Source organism: Rhamphochromis longiceps, linkage group LG20, assembly GCF_057381845.1.
Source record: "Rhamphochromis longiceps isolate RC_006_pf linkage group LG20, R_longiceps_female_GT1.1, whole genome shotgun sequence".
NCBI lineage: Eukaryota > Metazoa > Chordata > Actinopteri > Cichliformes > Cichlidae > Rhamphochromis > Rhamphochromis longiceps.
Window position 1 is genome coordinate 11176744 of NC_140576.1, and position 16768 is coordinate 11193511.

The 16768-nt window shown below is 41.0% G+C and overlaps 2 protein-coding genes across 4 annotated transcripts in view; one reads left to right on the top strand and one right to left on the bottom strand.

Moving 5' to 3' along the window:
- The first annotated feature begins 4854 nt into the window (after nucleotides 1–4854).
- Nucleotides 4855–9985, top strand: rnf223 (ring finger protein 223). 2 transcript variants are annotated; one of them, XM_085394693.1, is made up of 2 exons: nucleotides 4855–5139; nucleotides 8125–9985. In XM_085394693.1, exon 2 carries the CDS (start codon nucleotides 8205–8207, stop codon nucleotides 8910–8912), a length of 708 nt encoding a protein of 235 aa, XP_085250819.1. In that variant the 5' UTR covers nucleotides 4855–5139; nucleotides 8125–8204; the 3' UTR covers nucleotides 8913–9985. The 2 variants fall into 2 exon arrangements, with proteins under 2 accessions (XP_085250819.1, XP_085250820.1); XM_085394694.1 differs by having other exon boundaries at nucleotides 8128–9985.
- A 3186-nt stretch (nucleotides 9986–13171) lies between these two features.
- Nucleotides 13172–16768, bottom strand: part of ptpn11b (protein tyrosine phosphatase non-receptor type 11b) — a 35040-nt gene continuing 31443 nt past the window's right edge. For both annotated transcript variants that reach the window (XM_085393584.1, XM_085393583.1), the window contains exons 13-16: nucleotides 16510–16661; nucleotides 16171–16271; nucleotides 15944–16069; nucleotides 13172–14720 (exon numbers count right to left, since the gene is read on the bottom strand). In XM_085393584.1, the coding sequence (XP_085249710.1) occupies nucleotides 15982–16069; nucleotides 16171–16271; nucleotides 16510–16661 (341 nt within the window). In that variant the 3' untranslated portion in view covers nucleotides 13172–14720; nucleotides 15944–15981. The remainder of the gene's footprint in view (nucleotides 14721–15943; nucleotides 16070–16170; nucleotides 16272–16509; nucleotides 16662–16768) is intronic.

A 16768-nucleotide genomic window follows, 5' to 3' on the forward strand; every position in this document is an offset into this window, starting at 1 on the left:
ACATCCTCCTTAGAGCCATCGTTTTCTCGATAACAGTGACGACAACAAGGAAAACTGGAGAGGATAAACTCCTTCTCTATGACTGTTTTGAAGTCATAAAGATAAATAATAAGTTTACAGTCAACTGTAAAACACACCCTTTTAAATGATTTGTTTTCTTGTTTACCTGCTTTGATTTGAAGTAATTTTGAACCTAACCTGTCAAAGCTTTGTCCCAGATCTCTAACACATCCATATTAGTGGAAATATAACACCTTTATCCCAAATTTAAACTTAACCGGTCTGTTTGCCCTTCACATTTTTATTGGATGTGGGAAGTTTAACTTCAGCAGTGACCTTCTCTCAGGTCTGTCATCCGACTTGTTGACAGTAAAGACAAGAAGAAAAAAGAAGGCAAAAGTTTCAAAAACACTTCTTGGCAAATTTTGTTAAGTTCAGTCTCCAGAAGCCGTGTGCTGTTAGCAAAATTACACGGACCTTTAAATTGTCATTTAAATTGTCCGCATAATCATGTTACCCCTGTTGTAATGATAAGAAAAATTAAAAACAGGAATGCTTCATTAATTAGTTGTAACCTAATTTTTTATTTAATGAAATTTTAATTTGAATACAGTTTTTATTTTAACTTAAATCCAGACCTCAAAGCATTAATGATTTTGGTTTTCACTGATCATTGTTACATACGTTTGTTCTCAAACTCCATAATCGTGTCATATACGAAGCGTGAAAGAGATGAGTGCAGGTATTGCGGCAGGTATCCTTCCAATGAGAGTTTTTCACAATCTTCCTGTGTCTACTCTCTCTTCCACATGAGTATGTACTATCTCTCCAATTAGATAAAAAAGACTCAGGCTGTCCTTGAAGCATCAACATAGTCAAATAGAAGATGCAAAATCAGATGAATGGGTCATCAAGATCCAAACAGAATCCAATGACTCACAGTCCTTCAGACCTTGCCAAACAGAGGCTCGTACTTAAAAGGATTTATCCGAGGGTTACTCATAAAGTGAAGTCTGACCTTCATCAAAATCACAGACAAATGCAAACCATGTAAACTAATAAATATTAACAGCAGTTGTACTTAATATGTCTTTATCGAACACACAAGTAACTCACTGTCCATGCTAGAAAAATAATGTGAGCCTATTTTTCCTAGCAGTTGTTTTTTAAAGCTACTTGGAGTCAGGTGATCCAGGGAACAAGCTGAGACGTGATAGAGGCTCTGTCTTTAGCAATCATTGAGGTAATCGATTACCAAAGCAGTCACTGAACTGGGTCATCTGGGGAAACCCAGTGCACCAAGTCACCAGTCAACCATTCGCTTTCACATTTACATCTATGACCAGCACTAATTAACAGGACACACACGTCCACATCTGTGGAGATGACGTATGAATTGCACAAAAAGAGGCCCCAGCCAACGAGGAGGATGGCGCCAACCACTGCACCATCCCTACAGTGTCTTCAGTATCATGTACAATTAGTGGTGGCTGTAATTGTATTGTACCAGCAAAACCAGATTCGGCAAGGGCAACAAACTACTTCGACCAGTTTGGGATGAAGGGAAAGTGAGGAGCTGGAAAAAGAGCAAAGAGACAGAAAACAAATAGAAGCACTTGATAGGCTGGTGTGACCAGTAACTGCAAACCAGGAACAGGTAGTTCCAGAACTGGAGCTACCTGCAGAGCTGTGGAAGAGAGGGTAACGAGAAACAAAACGGGGGAAGAGAGAGAGAGAAAAAAAAATCATTGTTTCATTGCAACTAAATGTCAGATTTAGAGCAACTTGTTACTAGAAGACTCTCTGCTGAATGTCACCTTTCTTCACGTCCTTGAGTTCATTGTAAAATTCCACTAACCCTGCTCAACTTAATGTTCAACTCATCCTTACACTTCCACCAAATGCTAGAAACTGCAGTCAAAGTATCAGAACTGCAAATTAGGTAAACATGACTCGGTTCTTGGAGAAGTTCTTGTTCTAGGATGCCCTCTGGACCCAGTGGAGGTGGTGAGTGACAGGAGAATGGCGGCTAAGCTGTCATCACTGTTGGACAACATCTCCCACCCCATGCAGCAGACTGTGACAGCACTGAGCAGCTCCTTCAGTGGGAGACTGCGGCACCCACGGTGTGGGACGGAGAGATTTCGCAGGTCTTTCCTCCCCACTGCTGTCAGACTCCACAATAAAGACTTTAACTGATCAAACACACACATCCACACATGTGCAATAACACTAAGTGCAATAATCTTTTCTGGCATCGTTGTATTTTTACTCAGTTGTATATAGCATTTGTATTCTATTTTTATCTTATTGTATATTTTATTCTATTTTATTCTACTGTATATAGTATTTTATTTTATTCTATTCTGTACAGCTGTGTACTGTATTTATTCTCATTGTATTCTAATTTTTGCTTCATAACTTTTGCACTGTCCACTTCCTGCTGTGACAAAACAAATTTCCCACGTGTGGGACTAATAAAGGTTATCTTATCTTATCTTATATTAAGAAACCCTCGGGAGAGCCTGATCATCAGGTTTGCACAAATTCCAGGAGAGATTTTGCCCCACTCATCTCTACAGAAACTCTCAAAATCATGTAGGTTTTTTTGGTGGCACTTGGTAACTCTGAAGTTTCAGCTCCACAGATTTTCTATAGGGCTTTAACTTTGTGTAATGTTTTGGGTCACTGATATGCTGGACATGGCAGCTTCAGTGTTCTGATTGAGGAAAGGTGGCTCTTGTCCAAGATTTTACAATACATGACAACGTCCGTTAACCCCTCAATGCTGTGTAGCTGTCCTGTAACCTTAGCAGAAAAACAGCCCCCAAATAAAATGTTGCCACCTCCATGCTTGACTGTGGGGATGGTCGAGATGATGCCAGAAAACCCCTTTTTTTTAAACCTTGTGCTGACCAAAGGACTTTCTTCCAGCCTTCTCAGAATCATTTGCAGGTCCTTGAAACGAGCTTTACAGTCCACTCCCACTCCAGCCTTGTGGAGGTCTACAAGCTTGCTGCTTATGTCCTTTGACAGATCTTTGGCCTGGGAGAAATTGTTTCTGTGGACAAGTGTTTTTTTATGCGTGGATCAGATGGGCACAGAGCCAATCAGTGGGATACAGGGGATCAAGTACTTTTTGTTTTGTTTGTTTTACTTTTCTGGATATTTGGTTGAGAGTCTGTCTCTCTCCATTAAAACAAAACTACCATAAACATTAGGGACAGTTTGTTTCTTTATAAGTAATCGAACTTAAAGAAATGCACAGGGAGCCACTGGAGACAAACGCTGGGGACTGGAGTGACGTCATGCAGTCTGGTAAAACATTAAGACGCTTATGTGCTGCTTTCTGAACTAGATGAAGGACAGAGATTCATGGAAATTTCTCGACAGGAAAGTGGAAAACGAAATTCATGCAAGCTGTAGATGCGAACATTTACAAATCCAGTAGGAGGCACATCTGAGAATCCTCAGTGTTAATTAAAAATAATCATGTCACTTACCGCCAACACTGTGCACATATTCCTACTAAAATGAAACAGCAGGAGATTCTGACCTTGGAGGCATGGCCATAGAGGTTGAGACTATCATATTCATTGTTTGAGTAACTGTCAGTTCAAGAGGACAGACAGTCAACATTGTGTCATTTTATGGCCTGTCTGCACAAACACATTCCCTTCTCACGTGTATCATTTCCCTGCCATCTATCGTGCAACATCATTCACTATAGAATTACACTCTCACTAAATCTTTGGCATGTTTATTATTTGGCCCAATACATGGATTCCAGGAAAGGGAATTAAACAAAAACAACAAAGAAAACATCTGATTGTACACCTTCTCCTTCGTCAAAGGCCGCTCTGCTTAGTGCACAAGAAATGACTTTGCTGATACGATAGAGCAGTATTTGTGCTTGGGTTACTAAATAACTGAGTCAGTTAGGAAGCTGTTATTGCAGAGACATATTATTGCTAATGGCCAACAGCCATTAGTCATTTCCATAAGATGTAATGAGTAATCAAATAAAACACCCAACACACATCCTTCAAGTCATATAAATGAGCAGTAGCCTCTTCACGGTGGATGCCGTTGTTACTTTTGTGTTTATATCCTGTTAGAGGTGCTGATTGAATATCCTGACAGTCTTTCAAATACAGATTTGAAGAGAAGTCTTTCTAATCTCTGAGCTCTGACCTCCTTAATGGCGATCTCGCCCTCTGAGATCAAACATGATGTCATTTTTGTTTTCTTTTCTTAATGAAGTGTAGCTCGGAAAGTTTTGGAAAATGTATCAGGCTGAATTATAACGGCTTGTAATGTTGACCAGCAGCACTGCAAGTGGAGCGAGAGCCTGTTCGCATATGCAGCGGTGCTCTGGCGGGAAGATATTCCTCTATCACCACCTGTCGCCTTATCAGTGGCTACATGGAAATGAGACATGTATATGTATTGTGTATCTTAAGCACACTGGTTGTGTTAAAAAAAAAAAAAAAAAAAAAGGCAGTTTCAGTCTGTTTGCATTTATTTATTCTCTGAAAAAGTCAATCCTAAAGGTTTTTGTTTTAAGGGCACAGATTTGAGTGCTGTTGACAAGAAAATGAATGTTGCAGTCACGTCAATAATATATCAGATTGAGTGTGATTAGTGTGCTGTAGGTTATAGGTGTTTGTTTTATGTGTGGAGAGACAGTGAGCACAGGCAGAAAGAGGCATGAAAGAACATAAAAAGACAGGCCAGTAATGTGTACTACTCTCCTTGAAGTTGTGAGGCGTCTTCCTCCTCCCCTTCCTCCTCCTCCCTCCCCGCCTCAAGGCCAAAACTCTGTTGAGGCCATTTACATAGAGGGCTAAAAAGGGGAGCTGACAGAGCCTGACAGGTGACACTGAGGAGGGACAACTCAGAGCTGACTCTCACACAGCGAGCCATTACTCAGCCTCTGAACACGCACCCACTCGAACAAACACCACGGAGGAGGACCTCAACCTGAGCAGAGGCACAATTAACACCCCAAACTCCCTGGTGTGAATTTGGAAGTCAGTTGAATTTGACAGAGAAAAATGCTTTGCCAAGTTCTGAGGGAGTGAGCTGAGCTCGGCCCAACCGCGATCAAGACAGGAGCACATCTTAATCATCTAACAGGTAAACTGAACTTTTGTTCTTCATGCTGTTTTGAGGCAATTTTTTAAACAGTTTGTAGCTCACTGATGTTAAACTAAAAGGCTTTAAATGCTGCACTTTAGTGTTTGCACCCATATTTGATTATTTATTATTACTTATTACCCGTTAAATTGAACAAAATCACACTCCAGGCTGTCTTTGACAAATGAGGCTGTTTTATCTCATCTCCATACTGCTGAGATGCAAAGAGTGGTACCGTCACAACACATGTTCATGATCTCCTGCTGCAGCAGCCACATTTCACCAGTGGCTATCTGTGTATTCAGTTTATCAGATGTCTGCACTACTGCTTCCTGCATTGTCCTTTGCGCGTACACATGCTACCTGCTGAACAGATCTGTTTTTGCCTCGACCTAATCTCACGATCAGTTAAACCGTCTCGAGCCGCCCCTAGTTCAAACTGTCGGCAGGTCGAGTTACATTTACCTTTCAAATGGAGAACAGGTAGTGCGACACTAGAGATGGCAGTTGAGCCTGACACAAAGAAGCGAGGTGGGTGGGTGGGAGGGGGATGGGATGGGATAGTAATACACAAATAAGTTGTAAAAGAATTGTGTCAGTGGGATGGGTGAGGAGAAAAAAACATGTGACTCTGTCCTATTACTGCGTATTGCTCGAGCCGTGTGCTAGGGCAGTCTACTAATACTTAAACAGAGCCCACAGGGGCTAATGATAAACTCTGAAGTATTACAATCTTTACACATTAACAGTAGAATATTTACAGGAAATTTCCAGAAGCAATCCCACAGATTCAACTACCAAAACAAGAACAAGAACAACCAAACAAACACAATGTCCCTGTGAGCAGATGTTTCTTTCTAAATGAAGTAAATTTGTAAGGTCAGAGAGTCAGACTATAATCTGTGAAGTGTCCTCAGTGCATTCCTTCTGACCAGCCACCAGACTGAAACCTGTAAAAGTTTAACAAGTTTGTTACCAGATTAACAGACATGGAAACAGAGCAGGAGATGTCACATCCAGCCAATCAGTTTAAATTTAGCTACTTTATTACTGTAGATGCAGGGAGCTTGCGTGGGATCATCAAACGACTTTTCCTCTTTTCGTAAGACCTTGACCTGGCTCAGTGTGCCTTTAAAACACATGAAATACAATAATTAGCCACATATGAACCTTTAAGTAGGTGTTTAAATATTTGCTAAATCCTTACAATGTTCAACGTTTGCTTGTTTTGCGTAAGTGTCATTTTGTGGTTAATCAGCGTTGGTAATATTGAAATGAACTGAATTTTCAGTGTGCTGCATCAGACACTAGTCACTGGGAGTGTTATCTGGAGGTCTTCTACCTCGTACTGCAGTGCCACGGGCGTCCAGTAAAGGGGCACGCCCGACAACTAAACCGCAATTTGAAAGAGAGTGTAATTGATTCAGAATCCGCGGTTAAAGGAGTCTTTAAACTGATAAGACGGGTGTAATTATACCGAGAAATCTGTCCTCATCCTACTGAAGCATTCAGCAGACATGTGGAGGGAGAGAGCTCCCTGTGCAGGAATGTGAAGGGCAGATGGAATGATTAGGTGGAGAACAAGCAGGGACTTTGTGTAGATGGGAGAACTGGGACAAGACCGGCCCTCGGGGCACAGAGAGGAGAACACCTGTGCTGACATCGTTCATCCCTAATCCACAAACACACAGAAACCCTCAAAATGACTGACTTTTAATACCAAAACTACAACATTAGGGTTCTTTCCTAGGAAGATATATAAAGCTTTGAGTTTGAATGGAATAGGGACTTTTATTGTGGATTCATTTTGAGACTCTCCCATTTTTCACACATCAATGAATCGGTTAATATTTCCAGAAGAGTAAAGAAATAATCCATTCGGCTGTTTTAGAGGGTGTTCATCAGATGTTTTAATAAAATATAAAAGAAAGTACAAGATAAAACACAAAAATACAAAAAAAGACAGGTAAAGGATCCAAACAAATTCTATGAGTCACTATTCAGCAGGCAGTTAGACGTGATGTAAAAAAAGGTGACGAAGTTAAAACTTGAAGGAGACAGTATCTGTCGTAAAAGCCAACCAAGATAAGCTCAGCGTGGTGCATGTGAGCTGTGATGACAGGACGTTTTTTAAGAGGAAGTACAAACCAAAAGAAGGCTCTCTGTGTGGAGGCTCTCCAGCCTTCAGTGAAGCCGCTTTATTCCCACCAGTTTTAAACAATTATATCAAAACTGGTTAGATAATGTAGATTCTTTTAATAGTCACTGCAGCTGATGAGAGATGCTGTATAATACACTGAACAGTCTTGTAGAGACCCCAGAACAGGAATGGATTCCCAAAACAATCAGGGTGACTCTCAACACGAGTCCTCACGCTTTACATTTCCACAATGAAGACATTCACCCAGCGTGAAAATCTGATAACCCCGTAGGTGTTGACCAGGATGTTCAACAAACAGCGTTCAACAAATAACAAAAAAAGAGATCCTTGGCTTTCATTGCTTACTGAAGACTGACTCATTCACTCCCTCTACATTACAACACTAAACTACACAGTGCGCATCCAGCAGCCGTTAATAAGTTCTATGATTTATAGCAGAACTAAAGGTCTTTGGCTTTTCTTTTTTGAGGCCTGATCAAAATGTTGTCATGACTGGCGCTGTACCTGCAGCACTGCCCACACTGTGTAGGGGCTGGAGGGCTTCTTTTCATTTTGTGGTCACTTAACTGATTTATATCTTTGTGCATGCTGCCTTATCACACAGCATATTTGACCCGTTATGCATCGTTCCCGAAATACTCCTTGACAGGATAAAAACTTTAAACTTTGTAATATTATCAGTGTACCAAGTGAGGCTAAGAACACTAAGGATTTATCCAGTATGACTGGATAAATCCTGCCTTGGCTAGGCATGACTGTAAACTGTTGCAATTTCTACGGCATTTTTAAGAACTCTGAATACTAATCTGTGCATTTCACTCCAGCAGGGACTTCAGGACAGACCAAGGCAACAGCCTGAGAGCCCAAAAGGAGAGTTGACAAAGGACGTCAAAGACCTCTAAAGATGGAAGATACCCAGCAGGTTTGGCACGTGACGATACCCTCCCAGGAAGACGCTGGAGAGCTGCAAAAGAAGGTGTCAGTGGCAAACCAGCCCGAGTGCTCCATCTGCTACAACACCTACGACAATGTCTTCAAAACACCCAAGCAGCTGCAGTGCACCCACACCTTCTGCCTGGAGTGCCTTTCCCGCCTCAATGCGCTGTCCAACCACAACAACAAAAACCCCACCTTAGACATCCGTTGCCCCATCTGCCGGCAGGCCACTATTTTGCCAAAGGAAGGACCCCCAGCCCTAGCCACCAGCCGCGAGGTCCTCTGCGAGCTGCCCAGCCACCAGCAGCAGGAGGAGCCGGTGTGGCTGGAGGGGGAGAGGCTGTGCTACAAGAGCAGGCAGAATCATAATAGCTCAGGGGACCCTGAAAGTCCTACGGCCTTCTGCGTCTGCATTGACATTGGGTCCTCCAAGATGGACACTGCTCCCGAGCTTCCACAGCGCCATCTCACTATGGTGGACAGAGTGGCTGACTGCAAGAAGATGATCCTCTTCATTCTGCTCCTTGTGCTGCTTATTGTGGTCGTTTTGTGGCCTCTGCAGTGCGTGTTCAGCACCGGGAATATGCGCTGCTTCAGCGAAAGCACCCACACGACCATCAGTACCACCCCCAACCCCAACATCACCAGTGCCATGTTCAAGAAACTGGTGGGATAAACATTGAAACTACCTGGACTTCACTTGTAAATGCTTAGAATATTGTGAATGATACATTTGTACTGTTGTGTGACATTTTAATTATTATTATTATTATTTCCAAATTGTCTTAAAAGTGTATTTTATTATTGCTACACAGAAACAGCTCCTCACATTTTCAATTTGAAAAAGAGCCGCAAAGCTTAAAGCGTCTATGTGCAAACTTTTTTAGACATTTGACTTCAGTGCCTCCCGGTGGCGGTTTAAAAAACTGCAAGCAGGCAAACAGCCCGTAAAGTAACACTGACTGCAGCCATTTTCACCAGTGACATGTTATTATGGTGTTATAGGGCAAAAGAATTCTTGACATAGCTTGTTTTGTTTTTTTTTACGTTATAATGAGATGAAATTTCTTGTTCACACAGACAACCATAAACTGTAGATAAAGGATGGACTAGCTTCAGTCTGTAAAGTGAAGCCAACATGGATGCGCCTTAGCCAGCAGGGAGAACTACGTACTTCTCACCTGATTTATTACCTCATTTTTCTAAAGTGGGTGGGTCTTGTCATATCACAGCCACTCATTATGTATATTTAAAACAATAAAAAATAAAACTAAAGGCTTCAATGGTAGACCATGAACCAGCAGCTATGTCCATCTTTTACAGTCTGTGGACACGACTGATTTACAAATAACACCACACAGTGAAGCGAGACCAGCTTCATCTGTGTTTGTTTAGCGGCACAGAGAAGATGAAGAATCTCAGCACTTTAATCTGCACTTGTATTTTGAAATTAGACATGATTTTTGCTTTCTAGCAGGCTCAATGGACTGGAGCGCAGCTGGGTTAATTTATTGTGTCTACTTGTACACAACCAGGAAAGCTCAGAGACACTGGCACATGAAAGTTGAACTTTGCTTTGCAAATGTCCGTCTGGCAGCACGAAGAAGTGTTCCCAGTATGTCAATGAAAAACTATGTGTAAAGTGTGTTTTCTTAAGACCTTTTCTACAAACTTTAAATAAAAAAAACAAACAAAAACTCAGATTATGATTCTGGAAAATAAATCATTTGAACAAAGTTGAATCACAAATTAAGTTTCTAAAGCCTCAAACAGACACAAAGCTACTCACACCCTTTTATGCTAATTAAAACAAAGCGTAATCTCATTATCAAGTTAAAAAACAAACCATGCCCTATGTAACCATTAAACCGTCACCATAAAAGCCAGCTCCTCCTTTGTCTGGACAGGAAGCCGTCTTTATTTCTTCCTGGATTCTGTGTGACATGACGGAAAAAGTTGGGTTGTGGGGGCTTTCCAGAGCTCACACGTGGCATATGGATGATAAGAGCATTATGTTGATTCGAGCTTCATTTAGAGGAAGCCATAAAAGGAGAATTTCCTCAAGTACCAGCTGAAGCTGCTGGTAAATGTGGTTAAACAATAAATCCAGGCGAAAGAGAAAGGTGCTGAATCACGGCCTCGAAGCAGTTTCCCCTAAATAGAAAAAGGAAGTCAAAATAAATACTTCTTAATAAGTTCTTGTTAGTTGGAAATAAACTTCTCTACATTTAAATTGATCATTTCCTATAAAGAAGCCTTTTATAAATGCCTGCCTCCAATAAAGCAGATTTGAACGGCCAATTTTCTTGTGACAGGCAGCAAAAGAAAACTAGCTTGTTGAAATTCAGCTAGGAAAGCACTAATTTCACACTCATCGCCTGTTTTATTTGCTCTGGAGTTCTAAAGCATATTTTCTTTAAGCCACTTCAACCATGAAACACTGGTGTTTTTTCAGTCTTTCCTGCCTTGCTTTTAGTACGAGCAGGTTGGTGATCAGTACCGTGCTGTAAAGCTTTTACCAAATGAAATGACAAATGGAGTGACTAAGCATAGAAAGGTATGAGCTTGTCATTAGCACAGCCCATGATTCAGTAGCTTGTAGAACCACCTTTAGCAGCAATAAAAGTTAAAGTAATGATTTTCTGTAAGACTTTATCAAACTCTCACATCACTGTGGAGGATTTTTAGCCCACTCTCTTCTTTACAACATTGCTTCACTTCATTGAGATTTGCGGGCATTCGTTTAGGTACAGCATAAATGTTCCACCCAAAGATGAGGTCTGAACTCTGACGGGTAATTGTAGCACGATGATTCTTTTCTTTTTCAGACAGTCTGTAGCAGATTTGCTACAGTGGGATCATTCTCCTTTTGCATGACCCAGTTTGAGCAAAGCTTTAGCTGTCAGACAGATGGCGTCATATTTGACTTGAATACTTTGGTATACAGAGAAATTCATAGTTGACTCAAAGACTGCAAGGAGCCAAAGTCCTGTGGTTGCAAAACCCAGATTATCACCTCTCCACCACCATGGTTGACAGCTGGTGTGAGGTGTTTGTGCTCATGGGCTGTGTTTTTGTTAAACATAGCACTGTGCATTAAACATCTTCACTTTGGTCTCATATGTCCTGTTCCTGAAGTCTTGTGGTTTGCTAAGATCCAGCTTTGCAAACCTAAACTACTGTACTGTGCACAGGAGAAAGGAGGCCTTCTCCCAGCAACTTTTTCATAGTTCCAAAGTTTTGTGCTATCATAAACTTTAACATCAACTCAGGCCTGAAACGTAGCGCTCATGTCTTTGGTCGTGGTTTCTCTTAGAACTGCATGGTTTGACCTCAGTCTGAATTTGCTCAAACGTCCACTCCAAGACAGACTGGCACCAGTCCCAAATGTTTTTTCCACTTATAAATAATCCCAGTCTGGAACGTTGGAAGTTTGAGTTTTTGGAAGTAGCTACATATTCCTTCCCAACAGCAGTTGCTTCTTTCCTTTATGCAGAGATGCTCACATTTCTGGATAATCAGTAAATCAAATGCCTTTGATTAGCAGCACCTAGCTGCTACATTACCCTTTTCACTTCTTTGAAAGCAGCAAGTCCTTAGTTTTTCCACACACTGCTGCACTTTGGCTTATTTTTGTAAATAATTAAGCAGCTGTAATGAGTCTCACACACTCACACACTCACACCTGAGACTGTATTTAAATGATATGAAGACCTTGGTAAAGACCCGATTATTTTTATGAAACGTACCGATATGACATGACTGTAGAATGAAAGATTCTCTCTCCTTTGAAGTAACAAACTAAAAGAACATAAAATCAAATGAAAACATTTAACCTTATATAGTGCCATCATAGATTTTTATTAAACTATGATAAATCATTTTGTTGCTCTGACAGATCATCGTGTCAGCCGTTGTAGTCTATACAGCAAAAAACAAGGCGTCTGGGTGGAGCCAGTGCAAGAAAAAGAGCAAAAGGGAAAAGCTTCCACTGAACGACACTACTCATTTCGGGTTTACTGCAATCAGAGGAACAGGGGGATGAAAAAACAAAAACTAACAAAACAAACAAACAAACAAAAAACCTCCGAAATGCACACACATTGAACTCATGTTCAAGTAAGTGTAAGATGACGAGCAGAGTGAAAATACCACATTACTTCTGCAAAGCTCTGTGTGCGCTGGTACAACTCAGAGCCTGAATTTTATCATTGGTAAAATTACAGATTTACAAAAAAGTCAAGGTACAAAAAAAGCAAGAACAAATAAAAATCAAAAACTATACAATCTGAAACAAAAAACAAAAGATAAACACTGATGGCAAAAATTTAGTGCACTACAAAAAAAACAAAAAAGCTGACGAACATCCACACAGCCTGAGGTTCAGCAGTTTCACACTTTCAAGTACTGATGTTTCACCAAATCATAAACACAATCTGACCAATAGAGGCAGAAGAAAAATACAAGAAAGAAAGAAAAAAATTATCCCAGCGCAGGACGAAGAAAACAAACCAACAAGTCTCATTCATTGGACATAAATCACAGTTCATGAAGAGAAAAACAAAAACAGGAGGATTCACACGCCATCAGTGCTCGAATTCAAGGGACGAACAAGTGGTGCAGCATTTTCTTCACCCACAGACGTCCTGTGGGCCTTCACCGACATTCATGTAAAACAGAGCTTTTATTCACATAAGAGTCAACCATTTAAAGAAAGAAGAACTTGATTGTGCTTGGCTGCATCATAAATTGTGTTCATTTCAAAAATAACATTAAATCACAAGCTGCACCTGCGGGAGTCCAGCTGTAAAGACGAACGGTGTGAACGAGTGCCACGCAGTCACGCTTTTATTTTGATGCTTGAATAGGAAAAAAGTGGACTGAACATATTACCAAGGGTACGTTCCACCGGTCAGACATTCAGTAGTTTGTTGGGGGTTTTTTATATAAAAAAAAAAAAGAAAAAAAAAAAAGGGGGGTTTTCAGGACATTGAGTGACTACGGTTTAAACCATCTAGGACAGACTTCCAACATTTCTACGCTTCTATTTGCACAGGATATTTTGGTGCTGCTTCTTGAGGCTAAAAGTAGCCAACAAGCTGCTGCACAGCCCTTTGCACAGCGGCACCGCTGTCTTCCTTATCACATCAGTGACGTCAGCTTACTCTCTCTGCTATCATCAAGCCTGGATTACGGCCATCTTCTAAATTACTTTTTGGAGACAAATCTATTCTTCAATCTCGGGGTGATTACAGTGGGCCAGATGGCCATCTGCCTCACTGTAATCGCCCCCCTTTCCCTTGTCTCCTTGTGACAATCTACCCCCTGACAGATGTTGAACAGCATCAGACCCGCTGATTAACAAGGACGACCAGTCAAACTAAGCTGCGAGACGGCGGTCGGCTGAGCACGACTCCGACCGTCCATTCAGGAATCCTTTCCACCCAGTTTTCTGTCAAATATGGACTTCAAATATCTAAGAATGATTTCTTACACCACAGCGCATCTTTATAAATATATATTTAAATAAACATCAAAACATAACCATTATACCAACATCAGTAAAAGAAAAAAAAAAATGACTTCATGGACAGAACAGCCCTAGTTTTCATGAATGACTGTTCTTTAACTGGAGGTCATGTTCACGTTCATAGACAGTCGGGGCAGACGGGTTTTGTCCCGACAGCGAAAACAAATCACCTCCAAAATTGTCAAAGAACAGTGGATTGCATTTGCAGCTAGTGAGATTATATATAACTCCTTCACAATACAAAACTTTGATAATCAGTCATATCTAAATAAAATTTATTCACTTTCACAACTTAAAAAGACAACTTCATTAAAGATTCAAAGGAGGGAGGGGACTTGCTTGCCCGTCTTGTGACTGGGGTCATGAAGCAGGTTATGCAACTGCCCTTGCCATCACTCAGCGGCCACATTAATAACCACCACAGCTGGACAGACAGAACACAGCAAAAACGGTCTTAGAATCCAATTTAGACGACAAGCAGCCAAGACTGAGAAAGAGATAACCGAGTGAGTCGGGGCAGCGTGCGGACAAACGGCTTAGTTTTGACCTCTTCCCTTAGTCCCACACAGCTACGTTCACTTGAGGCCAGGCCGGGCTCCACATTTAATATCTGTCACCCTAAGAGAAAACTGTTTTTCGCCCTCATGTAGACTTGCAGAGTAACAGTGGGTTTGGGTTGGCTAGATTACAGACACATCCTGTGACAAGGCACTTGTGCTGGTTAAGAAAGGGAGAAGCATTAGCACAGGAGGGAAGAAAAAGGGCAAGTGGAAGTGGGGGGCCTGAGTAAGAGCACTATGCTGTGGACTCCACAGAAGTCCGGACAGACAGAAGTCCAGCAGGACGGTGGCAGCAGACACATCAGCCCGCCACTTTCGGTCCACGCCAAGATCCAGCGATGTGGAGTGTACCGAGTGTGGAGCCCCCCCCACCCTCCCAAGGGATTTTCAGGAGCTGAGAAAGTGAAAGAAACACAGACATGTAGACCAAGTACGGTTTGGATTTTACATTTCATGACTTGATGCTCGAATCAGATCGAAATTATAAAATAAATATAATGACGCTGTTCTCAAGCATCACTGAAGTTACACAAACATGTCCTCAGTCTTTCTGGCAGGGATCTTATTTACTCATTTATTATTAATTAGATTTTTATAACTTCACTCAGGACATTTTGATATTTAGGAATTTATTGATCCATCATGCTGCTCTTCAACATTCCCTGTTGAGTGCTGCACATCAAGCAGCAATAGGTACAGGTTTAAGTGCACCCATTACTTACTTAATACTTTCTACATACAATCATATACGCCTCCAACCACACGCTCGTAAACACTGATGCACAGCTAAAAATTTGAAACTACCCATGAAAATTAAATCTTTTCCATATTTGTATCAAAGTTTGAGCCAAGAAAGACGGAGAGAGGCTGAGGAGAATGGTAGTTAGTCTTTTATGTTATGCATTTTAAAAAATATCTGACAGAAGTCCTCCAGAAACAACACGCCACATTCAATTAATGCATTTTAAATACATTCAACTGTAATCAATGCTGTATTCAGAATACGTTTTGTGCCTGTGACCCCAGAATCAAAGTCATGATTCATTCCCTGTAACACTGCTGGGTTCCTTGTCTTGGTGCTTATATTAGTCACCATGACAGAAAAGAATGACAGTGTGAGAACTGAGGTTCATTATAATTTGAAATTAAATTCAGTCTTTTGTTGCTCTTAAAAAAAAAAAAGAAAAAAAAAAAAAAAAGAAGGGAGCACTGGTATTCTTTAAAGCCAACTCAGCTGCTCCTGGCTAACCTATAATTTAAAACTGAAAAAAAAAAATATAGGAAAAGTACCTTTCTGCTTACACACGGAAAATTAATTCAACACTGGAAGAAACAGAACTTTCCGCCATCAGCGGAAGAACACCTTGAGCTTTGATTTTAGGGGAAACATTTTCTGACACGTCAGGCTTAAGTTAGTTTTGTTTTGTTTTTTCCACCCAAAGCTACATTTACTGTTAATGGAATCCAGCACGTGAAACCAGAAATGCTTGTGGTAGTTTTCTAAACTGACTAAGGCAGAAGGAAAAGGAAACAATGAAACAAACAATGTTGGGCTTTTTTTTTCCTAGCTTAAAGGATGGATCTCTGAGAAACATGGAAATAAAAATTGACACTTACAGAGAGGCAGACAGAAGAGGAGGTCCACGGCGCCGATTTTACCTCCTGGTATTACTGCTGAAAGATGTCTGAGGGCTTTTGAAGTTTATGTTCTCGTATACGCTTGATGAATCGTCGTTTGTCAGCCTAAAAGAGAAATTAATCACTGTGAAAATGAACCCACTGTCAAACCCTGTTTAAGTCCTATGATGACATTTTTTTAACACGTGTATGCCTGATGGACTTACACAGAAGAAGAGCGTGAGGAGGTCATGTTGTGCTTGGACCTCGAGTTGGTCATCTGGGGATATTTGATATTGGAATATTCCCTCTCTGTCATCTTATTCCTCTGAAAAGTGACAAAAAATAAATTAATCTGTCATCTACTGAAATTACTCAATCTCAAACTGTAACCACATTCAGCAGTGAAAGAGCAAGTGGTAAACACGCCTAACCAGCTGACATGCTGATGATTTGCCTCTCAGCTCTAGCGTTTAAAATGTAACTGACGGACTTTATACGGCTTCACTGCTCCGTCAAAAATCTAATGTTTTAATACAGTAAAAAACACTAATATAGCCAATTACCTGCTCCTCCTCCAGTCTCTTCTGCACTGTGTCTATGTACTGCTGCACAGCCATGTAGATGAACTTATACTGAGCCTCTGTTTGCACCATGCCTGATCTCTGCTGCCGTACCCTCTGGATGGTCTTTGGGACATCGATGTCGCAGTCGAGACCTAAAACACGCAGATCCAAATGTTAGCAGAACTGAAGCACAAAGATATATATCTTTATTAAAAAGTAAAGGATTCACAATCCAGAAAGTTTCATATCTGAGCCTCAT